This window comes from Sylvia atricapilla, chromosome 27 (assembly GCF_009819655.1).
Source record: "Sylvia atricapilla isolate bSylAtr1 chromosome 27, bSylAtr1.pri, whole genome shotgun sequence".
NCBI lineage: Eukaryota > Metazoa > Chordata > Aves > Passeriformes > Sylviidae > Sylvia > Sylvia atricapilla.
Window position 1 is genome coordinate 2,335,179 of NC_089166.1, and position 11,276 is coordinate 2,346,454.

An 11,276-nucleotide genomic window follows, 5' to 3' on the forward strand; every position below is an offset into this window, starting at 1 on the left:
TTCAGAGGTGGGCTTCTGAAGTTTTTGGCAGTACATTTATTTTGGGGCAAGGTCAGCAGCTGTGGTCAGTCAGAGTGCAGCTGATGTAGTGCCCAGGGGAGATGACACTCACAACTGTGTTCTGGTACCTTTCTATGGCATCAATTCCTGAATGTTTTCTATTGTTGAGGAGGGAATCTCATTTCTTTTGAGATGGGCTTATGGCTCCTCTCTTTGGCAAAGAAACCGATTTTGGATCCACACTTTGTGTTGTCTTGAAGCATTTAATTGTTTTCCTTGTATACAGTTCTATGGGCTACAGCTGCTGACCTGTTAGAGAGGCAATGAAAACCCCAGGCTGTTGAGCTTTTCCTCCTGATACTTTGTGTCTCAGCAAAAGAGACATTTTGGGGGGGCCATTCCATTTGGATTCCTGAGAATGAAGGATGATGGTAACCTGGAGCTGAGAAGGGGCAGTGCAGACACCGGTTCCATGGCTGCACCTGAAGCTGTAGCCAGTAGCAGCTTTCCCAGCTGGCACTTTTGTGGGCTGTGTTTTAGGTGGATGTTTTCAAGTTTGTGGCCGGACTCTACGAGTGAAAAAGTTTATTAGTGCAGAGCGGTTTGCATTGCTGTTTCAGTGTGGTGCAAATAGAGTTTTCACTTGGAAGATTAGTGAAATACTTGTGTCCTGACACAGTTGCTTTGAGAGCACGGACGTTTTCCACTTGGCTCTGCCCTCGGGATGGTTTCGAGCTGGGCTAGGTGCGTTTCCTTCTCATGCAAGCCCACACCCCCATCGTGTGGTTGTTTTGATGGGCGCTGACAGTGCCCAGGAAAAAGCCAAGAGCTTTTCTTCCCTGGCATCATTCGTGTGAGAGTAGTTAATGAAGAGGTTCAGTTTTGGATCTTGGCTCTTAGAGACTGAAAGAGTGTGATTCTGCAGAGAGCTGGGAACAAAGGTGAGTCGTTTGTTGGCTGTGCAGTTTATAGGCTGCAAAAGGAAAAGTGGATTCCAGCACAGCCCTTTCTTTTAGAACATTTTCTGTGGGACGACGTGCTGAATGTTCTTAATTTTGTAATGAACTCTGTGAGGCTGATGTGTGATGCAGTTTGTCAGCTGAAAGGGGAAAATGAAGGCCAATGCTTACTTTTTGTTCTAGGATCTTTGTTATGAGAGCAATTGCTCAAGGTATTAATTTTTGAATCTGGGCTCTGCAAGAGTGAATGGATGTATGTGATGGTTCATGCATCTGAGCAGGAAGGTGCATAACTCCATGGGGTGTCTGGCTTTCTGCAGGATGAGTTAAGGTGAAGACAGCAATGGCTTATTGAGAGGATACATTTATGACCAGTATTTACACTTGATACAGTTAATTTGGTTCTGAGACTTTCCTGCATGATTGAAAGAATGTGACAGTACATTGGAAGGAAAGCTCATAAATCTTTTGTTGTTGAAATCCTTTGATGTGAATGCGAAACCCAGCAACTGTTTTCTTCTCTTTTGTTTCCAGATAAAATTTTGTCTTGCTTTTCCTACCCATGCCTTGTCTGCCTTGCATATAGTTCCTTGTCTATCTTTGCCTTAAACCTCCCTTGCCTTGCCCACCCTTCACCTTCTCTTTCCTTGCCTTGCAGACCCATCTCTTACCTTGCCTTGCATATCCATGCCCCACTGTGACTGCCTGCCTTTTCTTGCCTGACTTTCTCCTGCTCTGCTCTGGGGAGCGCTTGGCTCTTGAACAGATGATGGTATGCAGTGCTTCTGGAATGGCTCACAGACCTTCTCTTCTCAGGGTGACAGAGATCTCAGCCCTGCATGTACAGCCTCAGAAGCACAAGGAGGAGAAGACGACTTTGAAAACACTTAACGACCTGAGGAGATTCTGATCCGTTTTAAACTTTACATGGAAGATAACCCAGTGTTTGCTCTCCAGCCTTAGCACAGAGATGTCTTCTCTCTTCTCAGAGAAGAGTGCTAAAAGATGCTCACTGCAGAGGAGCATGAGGCACCTTGCCAAAATATGCCTTGTGTGTTTGATAGATGTGGAGTCAGTCTGAGTGCCAGCAGTGTCTGCAGGGGAGCTGCAGACAGTTCATGTGTCACAATATGGGGGGTGGCACAATGCTCTTTCTGTCTCCCCACTGCTCAGAAACTCCCGGCTCCTGGCTGTGGAGCTCCTCCTCAGCCTGTGTCTGGCCAATCTTCAGCCTTGAGTCTTCCTGGAATGGTATCTCCTGAGTCATGAGAGAGTCCAGTTCAAGTCCCACACATGGGGATCCCACTGATCAGCATGAAACAGTGTTCCCAACTGCTGTCCCTCAAGAGCTGTAAGCCCCCTGTGACCTCTGTTCCCTTCTCCCATCATGGCTTTGTTTTCCTGGTGCCTGGCTTGGGACTCCTTGCCTTGCAGAGGAGACTGAATTGGACTGCAAACACATGCTAACAGTGGCATAGGCAACTTTATTTTCCACAACTAAATCAATTTCAGCATTTGTGTGCATGCAGAGGAGCAAGATGGACAGGGCAGAGGGACACCTTTGACCCTGAAAGTGCCTTTGGATCAGCAGACACTGCCCAGTATGAAATGGTCATAGTCCACTGCTGTCTGCACTGGATCCTGTTCATCCTGCTGCTCATGTCGTCCTTTTTCCCATGAGGTCCCTGCAGCATCTGGTGCAACCTGAGTTAGGAATTGCACCAGTATCTTGTATGGATGTGGAGTAGGCACAAGAGGTTGTGTTGGCATTGGCTGCTCAGAGGGGGATGAGGTCAAGTCCTGGCTCTGGCTCTGGCACTGTTGTCACACTTGGGTGATGAGGAGTGGGTGTAGAGCAGCCTGACTCTGTTGGTGTTGGCTCTGGCTGCTCAGGGGAGGTTGAGCTGAGGGTTGCTCTGCTGTTGGAGTTGTCTCTGAATATGGAGTGGGAGTAGAACATTCTGACTCTGTTGGCGTTGGCTCTGGCAGCTCAAAAGAGGTTGAGATGCAGGGTGGACTCTGGTGCTGCAGTGGCTGTTACAGGTGGGCACAGGCCCATCTGGAGCAAGATCCAGTTGTAGAAGTGCTGAGTAGAGGTGTAGACTCCGGGTCGTTTTGCTCTGGCACAGCCTTTTCCCCAGCTGGTCACTCCAACAAGCCAGAAGTAGCTGGCACTATTATCTTTGCACACCAGAGGCCCTCCAATGTCGCCCTGCAGCAGAGGAAAGAGGATTAGGGTGCTGTTGGGTGGCCGCTTCAGCACTAGAGGCTTGTTCTCTCTTGCAGCCCCTGCACAAAAAGGCTCTGCTCAGTTGCTGGAGTCTCCACAATCTAGCTGGAAAAGGGTGGGTTGTCTGTAAAGGGTCTCTTTTATCTGCACAGTGAGCCTGGATGGGCAGAGCATGGATGATCCAGAATCTGGACCTCTGGGCTGCTCAGAGCACTGGATGGGCCTCCTGTGCAGAGGGGCAGGCCTGGGGAACAGGGGCACTTGGCAAGGAAAACTCTACCAGGGGAGGGGGACCCAGGGGTGGAAAAGTGCTTTCCAGGCAAAGCAGATGGTGATGGGATGTACCTTTACAGCTGGGGGCTGGCTGGTTCCAGCACTCCTACCTGGCAGGTGTCCATGCCACCCCGAGGGTAGCCAGCACACAGGTTGTGGGTGTGGATGGTGCCAGCTTACCAGCGGCTGCTGTTGACCAGCTGGATGTCCAGCAGACTGACCTTGGCTTCCTGCAGGCATCACTGGGACCCTGAGCTGGGAGCAAAGCAAGGATCAGCATCTAGCAGCTCCTTCTCAGTTCCACTCCCCTTTGTCTGGGGGTCAAGTCCTTCCCTAGGGCTTGGCTTTGCCCCTGGAGCAGCTGTTGAAGAGCTGTGTCCTTTCTGTCTGCCTTTGGGGAGCGGGCCAGGTGGCAGATTATCCCTTTTCTGACCCAGAAATGGGGCTCCTCAGAGGTGTTTTAAAGACTTTTATTCCATTTCAGTCTCATGTGAAGGGTGAGATGGTACAGATGTTACAATTCATGCCATCACAAATCAGAAGCCAAACTGTTTCCTGATTAAAATACATTATGAGCGTTTTTTTGCCTATCAGCTTTACCACACAATGCTGCTAATGCTTTTACCTAAGCAGTCTAAAAATACTCCATGTGGGTCCTACTAGAATGCATCTTTGTAGTTTTATTTCTCCAAATATCTTGTCTATTTGCAAGGTCATATTTGAAACTTGTTTCTAATTCAATTTCGCTCTCACAATGTTGTCCTATTCCATGGCCTTTCTAAGTCAGCATATTTTATCTCAGAGTTGCATACAGATACATCCTATGCGAGCCTTCTGCCAGGCTTTGAGAATTCTCTACAAACCCATTTCCTACAGCCAGGCCATCCTTCCAGAGGCATACACCTTACAGCCTGACTTTGGTCTGTCCCTGTCAGGATCCCATTGCTCTGCTGCGTCCAGCTTTCCCTCAGGGCCCTTTTTGGAACTGACCTTTTGCACTGGCAGAGCCCCAGCCAGCGATGTAGCAGGCTTTCAGCTCTGACACCGTGAGGGAGGCGTTGGGCACACAGGCCAGCTGCACGTAGTCACTGCACTCCACGGGCTCGTCCAGCTCCAGCAGGGCGATGTCGTTCTGCTGCGAGTCTGCCGTGTACTCCTGGTGGGCCAGCAGCCGCTTGATGTGCCGCACTTGCGCCTCGGGGCCCAGGTGGGTCAGCTGGGTGGCCCCGATCAGCACCCGCCACGTGTGACGTTCCTGCCAGGCAGAGGGGTGACAGGGAGCTGAGCTCTCTGCTGGTGATGCCTCAGGGTTTGAGCTTTCTGGTTTTTGTGTATTTGTGATCCTGCAGGTTTTTACTGGATAACTCTAAACTTCATATAACCCGTTTTTTTATTTTTCATGTATTTGTCATCCTGCAGTTCTTTAGTGTAGAAACTCTAAACTCCACACTCCACACACAGTGTGAGCTGCTGCTTTCCCGTTTTGGTCAGACACAACAATTCCTCTCCAGGCTTGGCAATCAAGGACACCTCACTGCCTCAGGCCCTGAGAAATGTGAACTAACGTGAGCTGGGTGGAGTAAACTTGGGGTAAATGACTTCATTACCTGAAGATGGAATTGGAAGATAAACCCCAAGATGCAAATGGACAAAACTTATAAAAGTGTGAAAACCCATGACCCGCAGTCCATTTTGGGGTGTAGCCCCTGGTGGACTTCGTCTGCCCAAAATGTACCTAAAGGGCTTTCAAGAAATAGAGCAGCTTTTTATTCCCCAAATTTGTCTGGTCTCTGTTGTTAGGTAGACCCAAAAAGGCAGCACAGTGGCAGCTCAGCACTTCCCTGCCTTCTGCTTCCCAAGGCAGAGGGAAAGCAGAGCAGTGAGGAGTGTGACTACCCTAGCATGCCTTAGGCCCCAGGAATGCCAGGCTGGAGGCTGCTGGCAGTGTGGCACAAGCCCAGCCTTCTAAGCAGCCTCTCAGTTGGGCTCTGCAGTGCCAAGGCATTGGGCACACTGCAAGGAAACAGGAAGGGAGCAGCGTGTGGTGCTGCAGGCTGGGCAACTGTTTCTGTGGTGGGGATACCCTCACTCTTTGCTCCTCCTTACCTGGCCTGGAGGAAGCAGTGGGCTGCTGTGAGGACCCACTGTGGGCTGATGAGGGACCCTCCACAGTGTGGCCTGTGCCTATTTTCCTGGGGTCCTGGATGCTGACAATCCAGGGCCAGGCCCCTGGCAGGGCACCCATGCCAGCAACGATTCTGTAGTCAGCAGCCAGGGAGTCCAAGTCAGAAGCCAGGGGCCGGAGTCCACAGGACCCACTGCAAGCACAAAGTCATTACTGCCATGCCCAGCAGCTGCTCAGGACGGCTCCTTCTGCCCCAGAACCTGGGTGCTGCCAAGGAAGCTCCCAAATGGGGCTTGGGGTGTGACAGTGGAGGACAACCAACCCCCCAGAGCCGTTGGCTGTACCTGCAGGTGTCCCAGGTGCCATGTACAGGCCTGTACACAGCCAGTAGGATGAAGAGGTACAGCAGATTCATCACTGCCAGCAGCATCTGTCAGCTGAAAGAGACAAAAGCTTGTCTCTTCCAGTGCAGCCACTGACCTGAGTGCCTGCAGCAGCGACATTGCCCGTGGCAGCTGCAGCCCTGGGGGTGGTGTCACAGTAGGTGGTTCCAGGTTCTGGGCATGGTGTCAGAGGGTTGATGTCACAGAGTGGGTGGCTCCAGAATCTGGGCACGCTGTCCCTACCCTTGTCCATCAGATATTTGGGGGCTTTCTGAGATCCAGAGGTATGTTTCCACAACTGTTACTCTCTTTGACATTGCTTGGGCCCTTCTGTCTGCCTGTGCCTGACAGTTGGTCCTGGGACTGGTGGGACAAGGTACGATGCATAAATGGGCAATGCTGGCCAGCTGCCCACTGCTCAGCATTTGGATTTTTCCTTCCAGTCACCTGCTTCAACTGCAAAGCCATTTCTGACTCCTACGAGCCCTTCCTGGATGTGCCTTTGGATATCAAAGTAAGAGGCTCTGCAGTTGTGCTTCAGGACATCCCAAGGCCCCTGCAGCTTTCCAGAGTCAACACACTGCCCTTAAAATGCAGACTCTGAAGACAAGAGATCTGGGGGCTGGGTGGGAAGGGGGATGGATGGTGTCCTCCTGCAGCGGCCGTGGCACTGGTCTCTCTGTAGGTGCTGTTTTGAGCTGGACAAGCAGCATCATCCTCTCTGCGCCCTTGATATGTCCTCGTCCTTCTCCCGTTTACTCTCCCGTGACACCTGTTCTGGCTCCCAGGCTGACGGGTTGATTGTTTGCACCATGCTGCCCCTTGCACACTGTCGTTAGTTGAACTGAGCAGTGGTACAGGGAGGGAGCTCTTGGTGGCTCCAGGAGCTGCTGGGACACAGGGAAATGTTCAGCATCACTCCCTCTTACTGCCTCCTTCTGGACGGTTCCTGGTGCATCTCTTCAGCATCAGCTACAGGGGTTTTCTTGTCAGCTCCTGGGAAATGTTTTGGGGGAGGGCCTTTCCTGGAGCTCAGCCCTGCTCATTTCTCACTCCTCCAGGCCGTCTCGTCCCTCACTGCAGCCCTGGAGGACTTTGTGACACCGAGCACCTGGATGGTGAAAAACTGCTTTCAATGTAGCAAGTAAGATGCTTCCTAAGAACATATTAACACCAGATCCTGTGTCAGGGGGCTGCATATCGTTGAGCAATAAGTCATCCCCTCGAGCAGGTTTACTGCACACAGATGAGATGGAGCTTTGTTTTAACTATGGCAGTGAATAGCCTTAAGAGAACAAAAGCTGTGTGAGACAGGAGAGGTTGCCTGGCCACCTGGGGGAGGATTGGGTGCATTTCAGCACCGTCTCTGTGCTTGGTTTCAAGGTGTAAGAAGAATGTTGCTGCCTCCAAGAGGTTCACAGTCCACTGTGCGCCCAAGGTTCTCACGGTGTGCCTGAAAAGGTTGACTGTTTCACCGGCGGGAAGATCAACAAGGTGTGTAGACAACTGCTGGGCAGCTTTCTCTTCCTGGAGCAGATTTCCCAGACTTGGTCACAAGCCACCCGTGTGGGTTAGTCTTGTTCCCTTCTGGGGAGAGAAGAATTCCCTTGGGAAGAGAGGCAAGCACTCTTCTCCAGCAGAGCTGCTTTGGCCCAGAGCAGTTTCCTGCCACTCGAACCGTGACATGTTACTTTATGGAAAACCAGCTGTTCACGAGCCCCAGGGATGTGTTTACACCCTGTGGCGCCTGGATGTGGCAGGCTGTTCTGTGCCACGGATCAGGGTCACTTGTGAGCCCTCCTGGTGTCTCTGTAGATGGTGGAGTACCCCGAGTACCTGGACCTTCGGCCGTACGTGTCCCAGGCGGAGGGAGAAGCCCTCCGTTACTCCTTGTATGCTGTCCTGGTGCACAGTGGGGTCAGCTGCCATGAAGGACACTATTTCTGCTACACAAAGTAAACAGCGACTTCTTCCTCTTCCTTCCCAATGAGGAAAATGTGTGCTGGGGAGGATAACTTCGCTGTCAGTGCTACTGACAGCTGAGGTTTTGGGGCAGAAGGTCTCTTCTTTAGGGGCGGGACTGGATTTGTTTTGACATACTCTTTGTTGGGGAGTTTTCTGCCAGTGTTTTGGAGAGAAACCATGAGGAGATCCTTGCCTTTCTTTCACAGGCCAGCAACGGGCTGTGGTACCAGATGAATGATGAGTCTGTGGAGCTTCGTTGCCTTGACACAGCTCTCAGGCAGCAAGCCTACCTGCTCTTTTATGCCAGGTAAGAACCAGGATCAGATGTGTTCAGGAGGCATTTCCTTTTCCCTCTTTATTGTTTGGCTTCTCATACTCCAGAGTGTTTTTTCTCAGCAAATGCAATCACTACCTGCATCATTGAGTGCGGTGAAACCTCTCCTAGCCATGTGTCCTTCAGGCTGCTGCCCTGACGTAACTTGTCTGCTCTCATGCTGGACTATGTAGAGAAGCGAGAGAACTTGAAGGGGCCTTCCGGGGAAGATGGGGAGGGCCTCTTGATCAGGGAGGGTTGGAAAGGATGAAGGGGAGTTTTCAGCTGACCCAGAGCAGGTTTACATTGGATCTTAGGAGGAAATGCTTCAGTGTGAGGGTGGTAGGACAGTGGAAGAGGCTGCCAAAGAAGCTGTGGGTGCCTCATCCCTGGAGGTGTTCGAGGTCAGGTTGGACGGGGCTTGGAGAAACCTGGTCCCTTGTAAGGGATTCCTGCCCATGTCAGGGGGCTGGAAGAAAATGAGCCTTAATGTCTCTTCCAACCCAAGCAAGTCTGTGAATTTATGAAATGGAGGCTGTAGAAGGTATAAAGATGAGGTTTTGCTGCGACAGGAGCAGACTGGGTGTGAGGACTCTAGCTGAACTTTGCAGTAATGGTTGGTTACGTCTCTCTCTGTCCTAGAAAGCTCTCAAAGGAAATGACTGGACCCCAGAGGAGGCTGCAACAGCAGGCCTAAACTGAGATCACCCTTTTTTTTTCTCCAGGTGCTCTGATCTGAAGATCGTAGAAAAGGCTTCTTCCTCGCTGGCACGACCGTCTGCCCCTTCCTTCCTCAGCCACTGGGCACCCAGCAGCAAGCAGGTGGCTTCTACTGGCCCACAGGGGCTGCTGGACAGGACAGAGGTAACTCTGGGAAGGAGGGTCAGGGCACCAGAGGAGCATTGGATTTCTTACTAGGATCTCGGCATTTCTCCTTTCCCCCTCCCACCTTGCAGCATTCTTCACAGCCACAATGCTGCTTCCCCTCAAAGCATCCCACCTGGATCCATCCCATTTGGTGCCTTTGGCCCTTTGGCCTTGGCAGCCCTACAGAAGAGCCTTTGGGAGGATCTGAAACATCCCGTCCCAGAACTTCTGGGGGTTCCCTGCTGACTCTGGCCCTTTCAGGAAGGAAGGGCAGCAACTCTCCACTGCTCTCTTCCAGGACATGGTGGTGGCTGTGGAAGAGCCTGGCAAGGAGCAGGCCTGGAGCAGATCCCGCTGTGGGGTACGGACCGCTGCAGCTGCAATGTGGACAACGCGGACTATGAGCACAGTGCAGAGAGGAGAACGGACCCTCCAAGCTGTGAGCATGCTCCTGGAGATGGAGCAGCTTCAGTTAGACCTTCCAGCAGCAGCTTGCAGTGCGCTGGTGGCCCCAAGGCTGCTGAGGAGCCAACCCTGTTGCGGCACAGAGAGACGAGCGGATCGTGCTGGGCGGCTACGACCTCCGCAGCCGCTTCGTGCAGCACGCTGAGACCAGTCCCCGAGGAAGAGGAGGAGGCAGGCTACGAGTCCTCCACCTTGTGACCGATCCCTTGGGGATCCTGCAGTGCCAGCCTTGCAGCCGGCTCCAGTGCTCAGGGATGCTCGGGAGCAATCCCAGCCGAGGGGGAGAGGGCGGAGAACGCCCACGGCGGGGTGTGACCGCCGCGGCCGCTCTGTGCTGCGCAGGGACCACCAGCCCTCCCTGGCAGTAAGAGGGGCATAACAAGCCTTCCATGGTTTGACAAAGCCCCAGTGGAGAAGGCAGCTTCAGGGCCCTCCAGCAGCAGCTTGAAGCAGGCTCCCGTGCTCAGGGCTGCTCAGGAGCCATCCCGGGCCAGGCTGAGGGAGCTGGGCCATGACCGTCGCAGCCGCTTTGTGCAGGGCATGGCCCAGCGCCTCGCAGCGAGGAAGAGGAGGGTTTCCCTGGCCCCGAGATGTGTGCCAAAGTCAGGGCACCCTGGGCGTGCTGCAGTCAGATTGTGGCCCTGGCTGAAGCACCATGGAAAACTAGCATTCCAAGTTTTAGCAAAGGTCTCTGCTTTCAACAGGCCTTCTCCACCATGAGGGAGTTTTTTTTTTAAATGCACAGTGATGCAAATAGCTGAAGTCAAAGGCTTTAGCTAGAACTCTTTATTAAACAGGATGGGGGTTTTTATTGCTTCGATTATAGGGTGGCATTTGGAAGCAATATTGAAGCAATTATATTAAAGCTAGAAAAAGAAATGTTAAGTAGACACTGATATCGCCCACCCTGGCCACTGGCCCTTTTTTTCTCAATGAAATGCTTCTGCATGTCCTCACTCAAGGGCAGAATCTCCAGCCACACTCTGAGATGGCGGGTATTTGAAGTCCTGTTCAAGAGTGGCACAGGGCTTTTACAGGCTGAACTGACAGATTGTCAGTCAGGGCTGCTCACGGAGCTCTGCCTGAGTAGGGGCACAGCAGCTCCAGCTGCGCCCTCTTTACACCTTCCCAGGAATGATTTGAGCTAGGAGGTCTCCTGTTTTATTGTTGAGTTTTTAGTGTTCAGCTGTTTTTAGCTTTTAGCTGAGCTGGACCAAACTCTCACACCCATCCCTGTTATTGAAAACATCAGGATAAATAAGGTCTCTTAATGCTACTTTTAATATCAGAAAGCATCATCACGTTATTACAGTGCTGCTCTAAACACACACCTGCTCCTTTCAAACTTTCCTCTTTTTACACATTTTAGCAAACCAAGAAATGAATGTTCATCGGATGTTAATTGTGTAACTCTCTTCATTAATTCGTGTTCTGTCTTCCATTGGTTATTGGCTTCTTGCTTGTCATGGGAATTAGTCCACCTTTTCAGTCTTTTCATTCTCTTTTTCCCAGATAGAGGGAGGTGTTTCATTCTAAACCCAGATGGAAATTAAGCCCCACGCAGCTGTTTTCTCAACCACCTTTTCTTCCCCAACCACAGTCGTGGAATGGGGAGATTTGAAGTAAAACTTGTGTGTTGAATTAATTACATTTCATAATGGAAAAGATAGTAAAATCCCACAATAGTAGTAATTAA

General features: G+C 51.6%; 1 protein-coding gene across 1 annotated transcript; it reads right to left on the minus strand.

Annotated features, from left to right (window-relative positions):
- Window positions 1-2,949: 2,949 nt before the first annotated feature.
- On the minus strand, window positions 2,950-6,002 carry LOC136372112 (acrosin-like). Its single transcript, XM_066336581.1, is given in 7 exon segments — window positions 2,950-3,171; window positions 3,573-3,717; window positions 4,449-4,707; window positions 4,710-4,717; window positions 5,569-5,635; window positions 5,638-5,780; window positions 5,932-6,002. Coding segments are annotated over 7 exon segments (915 nt in total).
- Window positions 6,003-11,276: the final 5,274 nt, after the last annotated feature.